Source organism: Mirounga angustirostris, unplaced genomic scaffold, assembly GCF_029215605.1.
Source record: "Mirounga angustirostris isolate CCGP_5_RB_7025 unplaced genomic scaffold, mMirAng1.0.hap1 SCAF_7, whole genome shotgun sequence".
NCBI classification, from domain to species: domain Eukaryota; kingdom Metazoa; phylum Chordata; class Mammalia; order Carnivora; family Phocidae; genus Mirounga; species Mirounga angustirostris.
In genome coordinates this window covers 80,851,049-80,868,703 of record NW_026991715.1, presented here as the reverse complement: position 1 = coordinate 80,868,703, position 17,655 = coordinate 80,851,049, and the positions used below count along the sequence as shown (strand labels likewise).

General features: G+C 35.0%; 1 protein-coding gene across 8 annotated transcripts; it reads left to right on the top strand.

Annotated features, from left to right (window-relative positions):
• Positions 1 to 1,919: 1,919 nt before the first annotated feature.
• On the top strand, positions 1,920 to 17,334 carry NUDT12 (nudix hydrolase 12). Of its 8 annotated transcripts, none has more exons than XM_064596448.1 (8): positions 1,933 to 2,157; positions 3,740 to 3,828; positions 4,724 to 4,930; positions 5,487 to 6,076; positions 9,430 to 9,597; positions 11,446 to 11,559; positions 13,801 to 14,000; positions 14,970 to 17,334. In XM_064596448.1, exons 2-8 carry the CDS (start codon positions 3,821 to 3,823, stop codon positions 15,078 to 15,080), a joined length of 1,398 nt encoding a protein of 465 aa, XP_064452518.1. In that variant the 5' UTR covers positions 1,933 to 2,157; positions 3,740 to 3,820; the 3' UTR covers positions 15,081 to 17,334. The 8 variants fall into 8 exon arrangements, with proteins under 8 accessions (XP_045755554.1, XP_045755576.1, XP_064452518.1 ...); XM_064596450.1 differs by having other exon boundaries at positions 4,720 to 4,930; XM_064596449.1 differs by having other exon boundaries at positions 1,937 to 2,047.
• Positions 17,335 to 17,655: the final 321 nt, after the last annotated feature.

The following is a 17,655-nucleotide window of genomic DNA, read 5'->3' as shown; positions in this document are numbered from 1 at the left end:
CCTAACCAAAGAGGTAAAGGATCTATACTCTAGGAACTACAGAACGCTCATGAAAGTAATTGAAGAAGACACAAAAAGATGGAAAAACTTCCATGCTCATGGATTGGAAGAATAAATATTATTAAAATGTCTATGCTACCCAGAGCAATCTATACCTTCAATGCCATCCCGATCAAAATTCCAATGACATTTTTCAAAGTGCTGGAACAATCCTAAAATTTGTATGGAATCAGGAAAGACCCCGAATCGCCAAGGAAATGTTGAAAAAGAAAAACAAAGCTGGGGGCATCATAATGCCTGATTATAAGAAATACAGGCAAAAAGACACTGTAGGAATACAATTTATAAAATTCAGAATATGGGAAACTCTGTAGAGCAGATAATCATTATTCTTAAACAAATAAACTGCAAGAAAAAATTATAGGGGAACCCATAGATCTAAAAACTTCAAATGTAATGTGAAAACTTTGTTTAGGACTGATTTAAGCAAATCAACTGTAAAATATATAAAACAAAATTTGAGACAATTCTATTTGACATTGAATGAGTCTTCCATGATATTACAGAATTATTATTAAAATTTTAATTGTACTAATGATATTATAGTTATGTTCTTTTTAAGAGACATTTTACATTTTAGATATATATTCATAATTCCGAAAAGCTTACCCTTAAATATTTATCAGTAAAATAATATGGTGTCTGGTATTTACTTCACAAGAATCCAAAGGACTGGGATGACTATATATTTGTAATTGTTTATGCTAGATGATTAATATATGAGTGTCCCTTATACTAATCTATTTAATATATGCTTGCATACAAAGATTGCATATTTCAAGTGAGTTACCAAAACTTAGTACTTCTGATCTCCTGTCTGATCCTTGAAATCAATAGAGACTAAAATAACTACCCACAGAAAGAAGCATAGGACAAAGTTTTAAAAAGCAGTAATAATGGGGTGCCTGGCAGGCTCAGTCAGAAGAGCATGCAACTCTTGATCTTGGGGTAGTGAGTTCAAGCCCCACACTGGGTGTAGAGATTACTAAAAAATAAATAAACAAACAACCTTAAAAAATTAAAATAAATTAAAAATAAAAAAGCAGTAATGAAAGCACAATGCCGGCAAGTATACATAACTTCACTGTGAGAAGAAAAAGCTTCCAGAGTCTCAAATTCAGTCAGGAAGCAATGGTCAGCCTTAGCTGACTCAACTTGCTGATTGCCAAGGTGGCAGTTTGGTAAGGAAAAAAAGCCCTGGTCTAGGAGACTACCAACACCTAGCTTTGTAATCTCGGACTCACGTAACTTTAGATTTTGGAATTTGAAAGCATAGGAAGTGAAATAACAGCACGAATAATAATTGTGTTGTGAGTACTAACTCTAAGTTCTAAACTTTATAAGAGCTTTGAATGCATTATCCTCTTTCAACCGCATAACCCAACGAGGTGTTGTGGGCACTTGATATATACTTTTTAAAGGACGATTAAATGAAGGAGGCATCAATACATGGTACCATTTTGCACATGACGAGTTTAGGTTTAGAGGTGCACAAATGTTTTAGAGTCACGCACTGTGGTTGGCCCAGCCAATATTGCAGGTGAAAGAATGCTTTGAACATAACACTGCATCGGACCATAAAACAGAGGTTAGCGGACTGGGTGTGAAACTTAAAAACCGCTTCCACAGACCAACAGTTTTCCGCGGCCTTACCACACTTCACACGTCTCGGTATGACCGGTAAGGAAAACCAGCCTTTCACTCACCGCGAAGATGCTGGACCTCACATCCTGGACCTCCCGCCAAGGTTCCCGAACGCCTTCACCTCCCCGCGCCCCCCAAGCCCCGCCCCTTCACGGATCGCGCACAATTTATGACAGTCAAACTACATTTCCCATAGAACCGTTCGAGGACAGCGAACCTCCGCCGGAAGTCAGGAAGACTGAGTCCGGCGCCGGGAAGAGTGAGAGTGGGGTTTCCGGGTCTTGCGTCTATATCCTGCTTTTCTCTACTCTGGTCACCTTTGGCTTAGTAACAGCAACGACTGGTTAGTCGGCCCCGTGCCCTCCCTGGGTTGGGTGACCAGTTCTCAGTGTTTTTGATCTCAGCGCTGTTGGCCTGGCCATGCTGGGTTGTTTGGCTCAGCCTCCGGATGCGGTGAGGGTGCAGGGGCGGGAGCTGTGGGCTGGTAGCTCTGGCTCCCGGGAGAGGGTAGGGGGCGCAGCCCATGGGCTGCTAGTGGCGTTAGAGCCCAGTCCTTGAGGTGGGGAAAACGAAGGGCTACTTCAGCGTTTAAGATTCACCTTTAAAAGAAGGAGTCTCACAGTAGTGACAAAGTAAACTCTCAAGGCATTTAAATGTTTGGAGAGACCTTGCGTAGGTGGCGCTTGACTTGTTAAATGGCCACCTCGAATCCCGAAGGACATGGAATTCGTTCAATAATGGTCAGCGACTTCACTGACAGCCGTATTTGAACTCTGCCCTGTTTCTTGAACCATGTGACCTTGAGCAAGTCATGGGCCCCCAGTACACATCGGTAAAGGTGGATGTGGTTTGGTTAAAGGACCTCTCAGAATGCTCTCTGTTCCCTTTGGAAAGCAGGGGCAGCATTTTGCTAAGTGAATCACCTCATCCTGCCTTCGGATCCTTACCTTGTGGAGAACCTGTCAATGAGAAATGAAAAAGTAAATCCAGCAGTAGAGCTGGATTGCAGATTTTGTGTGATTCTCTGTAATGAGAAATGGTTGTTTCTAGATGGCTATGCTGCCAAAAAAAAAAAAAAAAAAGCTAAGGGAGAAAGTACACATTTTTCACTGCCTTTCTCCTGAGAATACTGTATGCATAAGAATTGCACTGGAGGTAGTGAACAGTACTTTATTTTTGGAGGACAGTTTTGCACTTTGTCCTGTGGAGTGGCCTGTGGGGAGGGTGAAGAAATGACTATGACCTCAGAACATGAGACAGTAAAATACTGCTTAAAGTAAACCTACCTGAAGAACCAGTGTGATATTTTGTGGAAAATCAATTCAAGGGAAAGGCAACTTGGAGGGGATACTATACATGAGTCAGTATACAGCAATGATTCAAAATCAAGTCCTGAAAAGCTGTAGTTTTGTAATTGATAATATTTGTAAAGCATTTAGAAATCTCAATATGAACAGAACAGTGAAGGAAATTCTACAGTAAAGAAATAGTTTTCTAATATAGAAGTCACTCCCCCTAATTTAAATTATAAACATATTTTCACCATTCCTGTGAGTAGTTTTTTTTTAAGCCTTTTATTTTAATCCCAATATAATGAACAGTGTTATATTATTTCAGGTGTACAATATTGTAATTCAATTCTATACACTATTGAGTGCTCATCCTGAGTATACTGTTAAATCCCCATCACCTATTTCACCCATTCCCCTACCCACCTCCCCTTTTGTGTATAGTCAAATTTGACCTTTTTATAAGTAGCAGAAAGATAAAATCAGGAAAGGTGAACAATTTTTTCAGCCCATTTTTCCCTAAATTTTGTTCATACTCCCTCTACTATATAATTGATCAGCCAAATTGCAGTGTGAGAATACTAAAGATAAGAGCAGTCAAAATGTGTGGATTATAACCTTTCTAAATAGCCTAAATATCTTATTGCTTAGAATAATAGAAACCTAGTTAGAATCCCAAATCAATCTTAAATAGCATTTCACTAAACAAAAATTCATGCCTTAAAAAAAATACTTTGTTCTCATAGACAACTTAAGCATGAACCATTTCCACAAAGAATAGATCAGTTTGTGCCCTACCACTTTCAATCCACGTTGAGACAACATTTATGAAGAGGTATGAAACATATTTTCTATATTTTTTCCTTACTGAAACAAGCGAGTAACAAAGCAGACAAAATTAATGGTTTAAAAAGCTTCTTGGATTCAAATTTTGACAAAGTGACCAAATGAACAGTGTTCAATAATAGATCCAAAATATATGGTCATCTGATTTATGACAAAGATGATAACTGCAGTGCAATGGAACAAATGGTAATTTCAAGAATGGTGCCAAGTCATATGGATTATCCACTGGGATAAAAATGTATCTTGCCCCTACTTCACACTATGAACAAAAATCAATCCCAGATGGACTGTAGAATTAATTGTGCATGGGAAAGCAATAAATTGCTTTCATGTGAAACTTAACACAAGTTTTGGAAGGCAGCTATGCTCACCACTATACCACCAACGCAGATTTAACACAAGTTTTGAATAGTCAGCTGTAAGGATCATAATTTTCCTAAGGGCAGACACCTGTCTCTGGTACCATAGAATCTAAGAGAATACTAGTCATCTGCTAAAAAACCTCTGACTTCTGCTTTAACTCCCCTCATTTCCCTGATCTATAGTGAAATCCCTCTAGTCTACTTCAGATACCTCCTCTTTGTAATGTTTGTTACCTGACACCCATTCTCAAGGATATGCCCCCCCATCTTTATTACCAAAGTTCTTTATACATTATGTTATGCATCCCATGGTGAATTATATTTAAAATTTAAATTATGTTTAAGACAATTTTTAAAGGTATGCTGTGATGACAGTTGAGTACTAATTACCTTTTGAAGAGTATATACCTTTAAAAACTATAACTATCCTAATTACACCTGTATTCAGATAATGTTCCACCATTGAACAAAGAGCAATTGCAAATGAGGGTTTTTTTTTCTATTTTCCTCTTTTTAAGGAAGAATGTCTTCTATAAAAAGAACCCCAAAGCAAGAAATAATTTCCCAGCTTCACCTTTCAGCTGCAGAAGGAGATATTGCCAGGTTAACAGTAATCCTCAGTCATTCCCCATCTCTTCTCAATGAAACTTCTGAAAATGGCTGGACTGCTTTAATGTATGCTGCAAGGAATGGGCACCCAGATGTTGTCCAACTTCTACTTGAGAAAGGGTAAACATTTTAGGCACTACTACTTGAAGGGCTCTGGTTTAATTTCTGGGTTACATATTTCCTTTTAAATTTTTCTTGTAGCCATATTTATATCATTGGGCTTGTAAATAACTCATTGACCAGTTTCATTATATAAAAACATAGCATAGTATCTAACTAAAAGCTTTTAACTTCTTTTATTGAGGGATAAATCCTTCATACTTAATAGCAAAGCAAATTTTATGAGTTAGTCTAATCTTTTTCTCCCAAATAGAAAATGTAGATCTACCCACTATAACTATCAAGAACCCCTCGTAAAATTTTAATTTCTTTTTATAACACATGAAACTTACTGTTTTTTATTTTATAATTCTCCAGAAATGTTAAATATCTACTATCTCTAACTTTTCATCATTTATGATTATTTCTTTTAACCTTCCCATTAGTAAATTATGTACTTAAAAAAATCTACATAATAATCATTAGAGGGGCCATCAAGTGCATCTGGAAATATTTTATTGTAATAAATATTAAAGAAAATGTTTATTTCCTATTTTATTTTTCTTTCCATCTATAGGTGTGACAGATCCATTGTCAATAAATCAAGGCAGACTGCACTGGATATTGCTAAATTTTGGGGTTATAAGCATATAACTAACTTACTAGCTAATGCTAAAGGTGGGATGAAGCCTTGGTTCCTAACTAATGAAGTGGAAGAATGTGAAAATTATTTTAGCAAAACACTATTAGACCGAAAAAGTGAAAAAAGAAATAATTCTGACTGGCTACTAGCTAAAGAAAGCCATCCAGCCACAGTTTATATCCTTTTCTCAGATTTAAATCCCCTAGTTACTCTAGGTGGCAATAAAGAAAGTTTCCAACAGCCAGAAGTCAGGCTTTGTCAGCTGAACTACACAGATATAAAAAATTATTTGGCTCAGCGTGAAAAGATCACCTTGGTTTTTCTTGGAGTAGAACTTGAAATGAAGAAAGAGTCTTTGAATTATACTGGAGAAGTCCCAAGAGAAGAAGAAGATGGGTTGGTTGCCTGGTTTGCTCTAGGTATAGATCCTGTTGCTGCCGAAGAATTTAAGCAAAGACATGAAAATTGTTACTTTCTTCATCCTCCAATGCCTGCTCTTCTGCAATTGAAAGAAAAAGAAGCTGGTAAGAAGTGAACATGGTTTACCTGTTGGTAATAATTACCTGTTGGTGGTAATCTGGTTTTTGGAACTGGGTTGGAGTTATACATCGTATCTTCATTTTCTAGGAGGCACACTTTTTTCAGTAAGCAATGAAATTAGGCTGTCTTCATTAGACCTTTCCTAAAGTTCTCATTCTAGGGGACTACTCTCCTGAGCAGTTACAGCAGTTTTAATCAGCCAAAATTAGTTTCCCCAGAGTTAATCCTAATGCATGCTTGTTTTATTTGATTCTTCAGTGAGTAATTATTGAGCACCTGCTATACACTGAGCATGATGTCAAAGACCTTGACTATTTTCTGTTGCAGGGTATGCTAGTTCATGTGAGGCCCTGTATGCCGTGGTTTTATTCTAAATTCCATTTAAATGTTGTAACCCAACCTATGGTTTAAAAAGAAACAAAAACCGTCACTCTTCCTGCTTTGTAGATCATGAATTCTAGGTAATTAAATATGAAATCAGAAGTCTTGTTAAGAGGGGATTTGAGATTACAGTAGCTAAGGTAAAAGGTTGCAGTGGATTGGGTTGATGGAGAAAAGGGGAGAGTTTGAGATGTTCTGGAGGTAAAACTGACAGGGCTTGATCAGTAGGTTGAGACTATTATAAGTGAGGGAGAGATGATAGTAACCTGGAGTACAGCCTGAATTAAGGTGACAATGGTAGAGATGGAGAAAAGGGTACGTTCAAGGTATATTTTTAGAAAATCATCAGCACTTGTTGATGGATTGGGTATGGGGTCTATAATAATGAAAGAAAAGATCAAGAATGATTGCTAGGTTTGAGACTTTAGTAATTTGGTGGATAGTGATACTATTTCTTGATAAAATAGGGTGACAGTTTGAGCAAGGGAAGCAGGACAGACTTGAAGTAAATAAATCGATTTTAGTTTTGGGCATGTTCGGTTTTAGAGAAGGATATTAGAATCTGGAACACAGAGGAGAGGTGTGAGTTAGAGTTACCCATATGGGAGTCATCAACGTGAAGGTGATATTTAAATCTCAGGAAACTGAGAGAGTTAAGAGCAAGCAAGAAAGCCTCAGAATCATACCTGAATCCCCCTAAATTTTGAGGTCAGGTAGAAAAAGAGGAGCCATCAAAGGTGGCCATAAGGTAAGAAGAAAACAGGAGAATATGCTCATGAAAATCAGAGAGCAGGGTATTTCTTTTTTTAATTATTATTATTATGTTAATCACCATACGTTACATCATTAGTTTTTGATGTAGTGTTTCATGATTCATTGTTTGCATATAACACCCAGTGCTCCATTCGGTACGTGCCCTCTTTAATACCCATCACCAGGCTAACCCATCCCCCAACCCCCCTCCCCTCTAGAACCCTCAGTTTGTTTCTCAGAGTCCACAGTCTCTCATGGTTCCTCTCCCCCTCGGATTTCCCCCCCTTCATTACATTACATTACATATATTGAATGCTGTTGAGAATTTGAATAAGATAGACAAAGATTTTTTCTAAGGATCTTTCGTTTTGGTAATATGAAGCTGTTGATGAATTTGACAAGAGGGGTATCAATGGAGTGGAAGGAATATAAGCTAATTATGGTAGACTGAAAGTTAATGGGAGGTAAGGAAGGGGTCACTTGTCAATGTCCACCTTCCCTTAGGAGATGTGTGGTGGGCCCTTCCAGAGAATGATTAGATTATCTCATCCCAGAGTCTGGATTGGTATGTTTTATTCTCCACATCTATGGAGAAAACATTGCACTTTTTAAGAAAATATATTTTCTTTGTAGCTATAATTTTAAGATCAAAAGGATCTCTCTCTCTTTTTACTAGTAAGAAAACTGAGGCCCTTTTATTCACTTGCTTGGTAAACTTCCACAGTTAACCTCTTTGTGCCTCAGTTTCCTACTCTAGAAACAGAGGATAATAATAGTACCTACATCATAGGATTGCTCTAAACATTAAATGAAGTAACCCATTGAGCTATGTAAATATTTTTATTTATTTCACATAAAATATATTTGTATTATTTGTCATTCATACTATCCATCCATACCACACTGCCGTCTGTATCAGGTAGTCCAATAGAAATATACCTGTTTTGTTCTTCATAAATAAATAAATAAATGATACATATAAAGCTATTTGCATGATGCTTCACACATAGTTGGTACTCAATAAATATTAACTTTCTTATTGAAACAATATTGAAATAATGTAGATAGCATAAATTACGTATTACAAGGTAACATAGCAGGGAAATATTTAATGTTGCCTATGGTTTGTTGAATTTCAGTATTAATTTGTTTTTATGTATGGTTTATTTTGTTTTTTGCAGTTTAAAACATTGTTATTGTTTTTTGTGGTTATTTTGCTTTTTTTTTTTTTCCAAAAATCCTTAAACCAAATAATGTATTTTAATGAGAACAAGTTTGTCAGGCAAATGCATATGTAACATTTCTAGTTTTATTGCTTCAATTATAACATTTCTGGTCAGGCCATATTCTTTTTTAAAGTACCAGGGTAAAGGCTATAGCCAAAGTATATATATATTGTAAGATTTATTCTAGTAGGCATTTTTTTCATGAATAAAGTTAACCATGAATGTTATAAATAGAGTATTTTATTAATATTCTATGCAGTTTCCAGTTGTAAACAGGTATGTTTCACAGTGACATGGAGCAGTAGTGGTTTAGGCACCCAGGAAAGGAGAATTCCTGCAGTTTCCTATTAATATTTTCTTTATAGTCCAAGTCTAAATCAGGAAGTGGCTGCATAGTGTATTTTTTTTTTAAGATTTTATTTATTTGACAGAGCACAAGCAGCGGGAGTGGCAGGCAGAGGGAGAGGAGAAGCAGGCTCCCTGCAGAGCAGGGGAGCCCGATGTGGGACTCGATCCTAGGACCCCAGGATCATGACCTGAGCCAAAGGCAGTCACTTAAGCAACTGAGCCACCCAGGCGCCCCGCTGCATAGTGTATTTTTATAAACGTCACTATTGTAAAGTCAGGATTTGTAAAATCACTATACACTAGAATCTTGTGTATCCAAAATTTAAAAATCACCTGTAGTAAAAGCCTGAGCTAATTTAGTATATAAGATAGGTGTGCTGACATCTATCTTATATGAGAGTTATATTTGATTAGTTCAAATTAAAGTTAAATCAAATTTTCATGTCATCTTTGGATTAAATATTTTACTTCAAAAGAAATATACATCATAAAAAGAGGAATACAAAAATTCTTGATTATGTTGCTATTCAGAAAATATAGTGTATGCCTTGACTTGTGAACATTTTACTTTGATATTAATTTGTTTACAGTTTATCACAGAATTAAAACTTTTTATGCTTTTCTTAAAGGGGTTGTAGCTCAAGCAAGATCTGTTCTTGCCTGGCACAGTCGATATAAGTTCTGCCCAACCTGTGGAAGTGCAACTAAAATTGAAGAAGGCGGCTACAAAAGAGTATGCTTAAAAGAAGACTGTCCTAGCCTCCATGGTGTTCACAATACATCATATCCAAGAGTTGGTAAGCCTTTTCCTTTATAGTGAAATCTCAGCCATCTGGAATCTTAGGGAATAAGACATTCTGGGAAGACAAGGTTTTGAGTTGTTGAGGGGTTTACCTTTTTATTAAAAGCATATTTAATATAACTTAAGACTATAAGTATTAAAGTAGTATATGGTTTCATGACTTTTAAGTAAGGGACATTGTACATAATTAGCCTTTTTTTTTTTTTTTTAAGGTTTTATTTATTTGTCAGGGAGAGAGAGCACAAGCAGGGGGAGCTGCAGGCAGAGGGGAAGCAGACTCTCTGCTGAGCAGGGAGCCTGATGCGGGGCTCGATCCCAGTACCCTTGGATCATGAACTGAGCCAAAGGCAGATGCTTAACTGATTGAGCCACCCAGGCATCCCTAATTAGCCATTTCTTAACTCTGAGTTAATCAATATGAATTTGATGTGTTAAAATACATGATTTCAAAAGTCTACCATTCTGGGTCCACTTAGTGCAGAGACAAAAAAAAAAAAAAAAAAATACCCCAACAGTTCAGTGCCTGTTCAAGGCATCACCAAAGCAATACAGTGTGGAGCTAGCTTTACATCACTGCTGTTGTCTGCCTATACCTTCTCTCCTTCTAATTGCTGCATTGGAGTCTTCTGTAGGTTTGGAAATCTGAGAACCTAATCCTTTAAAACTTGTGAAAAAATAATAGATAAACTGAGCAATACCTGAAGAAGTCTCCTGAGAGTAAAATGCATGGCTTTGTGATACCTGGTTTCACTGCTCAGGAGCCTTTTACATTTGATTCCTGTTTTCAGTCATGCTCTAGTAAGGAGAATTCACTGCATTAATGACTTCTGGGAAATAAACTTATTTAATTTAAATTTTATCTTTTTAATGGCTTAAACTTAGTCATAGAGCCACATTAGCTTTTAAAAACTTTTGTTCAGGGGGTGCCTGGGTGGCTCCGCTGGTTGAGCGACTGCCTTCAGCTCGGGTCATGATCCCAGGGTCCTGGGATCGAGCCCCACATCGGGCTCCCTGCTCAGTGCGAAGCCTGCTTCTCCCTCTCCCACTCCCCCTGCTTGTGTTCCCTCTCTCTCTGTCTCTCTCTCTCTGTCAATTAAATAAATAAATAAAATATTTTAAAAAATAAAAACTTTTGTTCAGGATTGGGTTGGAAGGGAGAGGAAAATTCACATTTACTATTGTAAAATTTGTATTTTCTTCATGCCATATAATACTGTGGGGGTGCCTGAGTGGCCCAGTCATTAAGCGTCTGCTCAGCAGGGAGCCTGCCTCTCCCTCTGCCTGCAGCTCCCCCTGCTTGTGCTCTCTCTCTTTAAAGCACTCTGTCAAATAAATAAAATCATTAAAAAAATACTTTAACTTTTTTATAATTAAAATATATGCCTAGCATACCATAAATATATAATAAGTGTTTTGTTTTTTTTTTAAGATTTTATTTATTTATTTGAGAGAGAGAGAATGAGAGACAGAGAGCATGAGAGGGAGGAGGGTCAGAGGGAGAAGCAGACTCCCTGCCCAGCAGGGAGCCCGATGCGGGACTTGTCCCGGGACTCCAGGATCATGACCTGAGCCGAAGGCAGTCGCTTAACCAACTGAGCCACCCAGGCGCCCAAGTGTTTCTATTAAGAAGAAGACAAAATTGGTCTTCCTTTAGTGTACAATACTCTATGCAATTTCCCTGAAATATTCTGTCATCAGGCAGAAAGAAACAATCTCATAATTAGACAAGAGTCTTGTTGTTATAGGAGATAAGCCTTTTATTATATTATTTGACAGTGACTTTACACAATGAGTCTAAATTATTTTTTCCTATCATTCATTCATCTGATTTTTTTAAAAACAGATCCAGTTGTAATCATGCAAGTTATTCATCCAGATGGGACCAAATGTCTTTTAGGCAGGCAGGAAAGATTTCCCCCAGGCATGTTTACTTGCCTTGCTGGATTTATTGAACCTGGTAAGCCTTTTCTTAATAATTTTAATAATAATCTTCCTTTAACTTATAATTTCCAAATAAAAATTTTAGACAGCATTTGACAAATTATCATGCTATGAAACTGGGGTATTTTTAAATATTTTCTGTATATTTTAAGTGATATAATATTTGTTTTTACTAGCAGAATAATTTTGTCTGTTTTAAAAATTCAGCATTTCCTCTTTCATGTATTGCTATTACCAAAGTATCTGCATGACTTACACCTCACTTTCTTCTTTACTAGACCCAACTGTGTCACCTTTTAGGGGTCTTCCCAGATAGCCCCAAATACATTAGTTAGCATCATACCCTGCATTCATAATTCTGTCATCCTGCCTGATTTTTCCCGATAGTGCTCATTACCACCTGACATGTATGTATGTATGAATGTATCTCTGTATTTATTATTTGATGTATGTATGTATGTATCTATTTATCTATCTACTCATTTATTATCTGCTCATACCAGAAAGTAAGTTGCATAGGGGTGGGACTTTATTTCACTCATCATTGTAGCCCACACCCTTAGAGCAGTGCCTTATATGTAGTAGGAGTTCAATAAATATCTGTGGAATAAGTGATAATATACATGTTTAATCTTAACTTCCAGTATTAATCTGCATTGATAATAGTAGTACTAAACATACTTTGTGCCACACTCTGTTTTGAAGGCTTTCCAGATACTCAATCATCTGACCCTCATACAGCCTTATAAAGTAGGTACTATTACAGCAGTTTTACAGCTAGGGCACTAAGGTCCAGGGGCTGACTCACTTGCCCAAGATCAAACAGCTAATCAGTGATAGGGCAGGGATGCAAACCTGGGCAGTTTGGCTGAGTCCATGCTCTTAATCACTATGCTGTCTCTAATAACTCTAGGCCGTTTTTTTTAACTGCTATGTACCATTTTATTTATAAATACTCTTCAATTCATCCATTCTGTTGTTAGACAATTAGTTTATATCAGTTTTTGCATTTGCAAACAACACTGCAAAGAATATTCTTATTCTACTCCTTGTGCACATTTGCAAGAGTTATCAAGGGTATATACTTGAGAGTAGAATTGTTAGCTCGTAGGATATGAGCATCCTAACCTTTTGTAGACATTGCCAAGTTGCTCTCTGAAGTGTCCCTACCAATTTACACTATTTCTAACAGCACATGAAATGTTTTATTGTTCCACATCTTCACCAAGTTAGGATTTTCATACTTTATAATTTGCCATTCCAATAGTTATGAAATAGTGTCATTGTAGTTTTCATTTTCATTTCCCTGCTGATGGAGCATCTTTTTCACATATGTTTTAGGCATCCGATTTTCATTTTCTCTGAATTTTACATGTTTATATTCTTTGCCTAATTTTGTTTGGTTGTTTATCCTTTTTTCTCATTTTAGGAGTTTTGTAGAACGTATTATATGCTACTCTTTAGCTATGGTCTTGCAAATATCTTAACGCCAGTCTGTGACTTACCTTTCCACTATATTTTTTTGGTGAACATAAGTTGTTAATTTTAATATAGGAAATAGAGCAATCTATTTGAAATAAAAAGCTGTATTTAAATAATAAAATATTTCTAAACTTTCAGGTAAATTTACAAACCATTGCCTTTATTCTGATTCTCAATTCCAACAAATCAGAAATAAAAAGTACATTTCTAGGCACTATACTTTACCATACCTGAGTCAATAGTCATCTAGAAGAAAAAAATCATTTAGAAAGAAAAAATACTGTTTCATCTTAAGTGTTTTTTAAACTTTTAGTGTTTAGTTTTAACTTTTTTTGAGAAAAGTTATCTGCAATAATTGTTTGACAACATAAAAAATTTCAAAATTTTAGTAAGGAGAAGGCTAGCCATTTATAAAAATCTTGGAATGATTTGTAACTATTTAGTGATAATACATAAATGAGATAATACATAAAATGTTTGCATAGTGTTTAGCTAATAGCAGGTGCTGGATAGTTGTAGATGTTACCATTTTTACACTCTAATCAAAAAATTTGGACCTTCAAGAAAAGTTTTCCGGCATTTTGATTATGTCTATGGTCATATACTTTAAGAAATAATGTTTTTTTTTAATTCCAGTCTAGTTTTAGGCTTCTGCTTTCTCATTCTTTGAATTGGGTTTCTGTCCAAAGTGATTTCCAAATGTTTGAACCATTCGGAGCACAAAATGTCCAAGGCATGTTCATCAGCTACTTGTTCTTTTGCCCCATTTGATTAGGAGAGACAATAGAAGATGCTGTTCGGAGAGAAGTAGAAGAGGAAAGCGGAGTCAAAGTTGGCCATGTTCAGTATGTCTCTTGTCAGCCATGGCCAATGCCCTCCTCCTTAATGATTGGTTGCTTAGCTGTGGCAGTGTCTACAGAAATTAAAGTTGACAAGAATGAAATAGAGGATGCCCGCTGGTTCACTAGAGAACAGGTGAAGTTCAATTTAATTTCCTTCTTCTATTGATTGTTCTCTGACTGTATCAGTTTGGGCATGCAGCAAAGATACATGTTTTCACCAAGTTGAATGAATGCATATGGCCCACCCCTCATGCATGGATTACAATGTAATTGATGTGTCCTATGTTAACTCATTCTGTGGGGTTCTTCTAGTTGATGATTCTGTGCCATTTTCTAATTTCAAATGCCATTCCTTCAGATTAATGATACTTTTCAATGGACTTAAAATAGGTAAACATTATTTCAAAGATGAGAGACAGGAAGATTTTTCTTAGACATTTTGTATTTTAGTTTACAGCACTAAAACAGGTAGCTCTCAAAAAATAGTAAAAATGCTTAAAATTTTTGAAAAGTTCTTGTTCATTTTAAAATGTGCTTAAGGACAAGAATAACAAAACTATATAGCAAAGATACACTCACAAGAACTTTTTAAAATGTCATCCTTCAGTAGTATAATGAAAGATAAATTACTGTTTGTGTTTTGCTTAACCCAAAGTATTTGTATAGAAAACAAATGGATACACTATTAGTAGTGAAGACCTGAAATCCTTTCTGACTTTGCCTAAACAAAATTTTTTTATTTTATACTCAACTTCAAAAAGTAGAAATTAAGTGTTTTTTAGAATTTTATAAAAGGGAACCTCTTGCAAAAGTTGACGTTACTTTGAAAATAAGTGTGGAGTGTGTACTTTTCTTTTTCATGTCCTTATTTTCATTAAGGGAATATGCCTTTCTGGAATTTTTTTTTTTAATTGATTCACTAACTCATTGAATCAACTAAAAATACTGTACTAAATTTTGCATGTTGAACATGGATGTTGTCACTTTGTACTGTTATTCGCTGTAAAATCAACACATTTTAGTTAAATTGTAAAAGCATAGAAATAGTATTTAAGTATGACAGTGTTAAAATCCTAATACATTTTATTATGGTGTATTTTAGGTTGTGGATGTTCTGACCAAAGGGAAGCAGCAGGCATTCTTTGTGCCACCAAGCCGAGCTATTGCCCATCAGTTAATCAAACACTGGATTGGAATGAACCCCAATCTCTAAATCAAATAACTAGACTTTGAGTATTAATTGAATTCTAATAACTTATTCCTCAAGTGAGATTAGAAATACTTAGTGCTCTTTGGAATGTCACAACACAAAATATCATATTAGGTTTCGGAAATATTTTCAACATGTACTTTCCATCTTAACCATAGAACTTGTGTTTTTATAAATTACAAGACTGCCTCAGATTTTGTTAAAACCCAAGTCAGCCTCTCCAGATACTTTTTTGGTTGTGCTCCACAATTCTATCTCACAAAACCATATTTCTAATAAGAAAAATCATGTTGTAAAGACGTATATTCTAAAAATGTAAACAAACAAAACAATGTAAACAAACCTAAATTCCACTGCCTCTTTTAAGCATTAGACCAATCACTAAAGTTCTATTCTTGAGAAACCAGGCAAAATAATTTTAATTAATTTTAAGCTTCATTTCCAGTCTTTTCATTACCATAAAGGTTCGTTCAGGCATCAGTAGCTGATTTTTGCTCACTTCGCATTGTATTCCACTTTTTTCTCCTGGTTTCATTGTTCTAGCAGTGGTGCTGTTATAGTCCTGCCACTCGTCTGTTTTGATCAGTGTTAAGAATTTTCTACTTTAGGCACCTGGGTGGCTCAGTTGGTTGGGCGACTGCCTTCGGCTCAGGTCATGATCCTGGAGTCCCAGGATCAAGTCCCACATCGGGCTCCCTGCTCGGCGGGGAGTCTGCTTCTCCCTCTGACCCTCCTCCCTCTCATGCTCTCTGTCTCTCATTCTTTCTGTCTCAAATAAATAAATAAAAATCTTTAAAAAAAAAAAAAAAAGAATTTTCTACTTTAACAACTTTGCTGATGATCAGAATACCATGACTTCATGAAAGGAGAGTTTAAATGAGAGCATACCACTATGAATGGGACCTCCTCCTTAAACCTAAAATCAATTAATATGTATAATTATCTGTTACACTCAAAAGTTGTTTTTAAGAAAAATCAAAACTCTGCTTTTTCACTGAAATTAAATGTATTTGAAAGGAATTCTCCTCAAAGATCAGATGTTAAATATTTCCCAGATAGATTTACATATTCAGTAAAAACACTGGCTTTATGTCATTTTGTGATAAGGGATTTATCTGCATTTGCAAAAAGTTATGTAATCATTACTAATTATATTTATTAAACTCAAATGCAGTATTTTGATTTTGGCCTTATTTTAACACATCCTAAGAAGTCTTTATAAAATAAGTATATCTTAGAACTGAATCAGTAAGATTCAGAGAAAAGTAAATTGTAGTAATTCACAGTTTTACAATATAGAACTGTCATATTTTATAAGGCTGTTTTGAAATTGTTTTAAAAGTCTGTAAATGTATAAATTTATATAATTTGGCTCTTTATTATTTTATGTTGGAACTGGAAGAGACCTTAAGGATAATATATGTAGTTTAGTGACCTTCTCTTATAGATAAGGAAAGAGAAATCCTGAGAGGTGAATTTAATTAATCCATTAAAGTTGAATCAATTAATTAATTGATGAAAGTTACACAATTACAACTTACCATTGTTCATAAAATTAGTTGTAATTATAGTTAAAAACTTAATTTTAACAATATAGCCTAATGCAGGACTCTCCCTCTAATAGGAAGTAGAAACTACTACTAAAAATATAGGTAGAATAAATTAAAATAAGTGATGATAAGAATCCATTTAATTTACCAATACTGTTAATTAAAATTTTAGATACTAAAATCTAACTTAAATATGATAATTTTCTTAGATAAAACTTTATTTTACTAATAAACAGTGATTTTCTTAGTAACTGGTGAAAGCTTATTGGTATCAGGTCTTTAGACAAAATTGACTTACATTGGATATTTAGATACATAATAAAATTTTAACTACATAAGTACATAGGAAATTATGTGCCTTGATTATTATGAAGTATGATGACTTGAGGTTCAGTTTTACTCCAAATTTACTTAGAGATTCTAAGATTACATCATAAAGTTCCAGGTTTCCATTTTCAGATAACAAAGTGAAATATAAAATATCAACAAAATGTAGTTATAAATTTAGTTTTGGATATTTAATCCTATTCTCAGGAAAATCAGTAAGTAAATTATTGTTGTTAATAATCATTCTTAACATTGCTAACCTCTGAGAGGTGAATAGCTACATGTAAATAGAAGGAATAGCAAAGAAATTTTAGAGGTCAAGTGCCATGAATGTATTCTAATGGAAGTGAAGGTAACAATATATTAAAATATCTATTTTCTGTTTTGTGTGTTACGTATTTTTTAATATGTTTTGATAAATGTTTCTGAAAAATGAAAAAAGCCAAATTTCAGTCATCCTCCCCTATATAATGATGTGTAAACAAAAAGTACAAAAGCCCTTTTAAAAGTAGTAATATCTGGAAGACTTAAATCTTTAAGCTATACATATATATGTATATATACACACACACAAACTTACATATATACATACATATATATACAGTCAATTTTTCATCATCAGATTTGAAGTTATATGTCTACTTTCTATTTTTATTACTTGTTTCAAAATACTGGTCTTTGCATTTTGAATTTTTCACTGT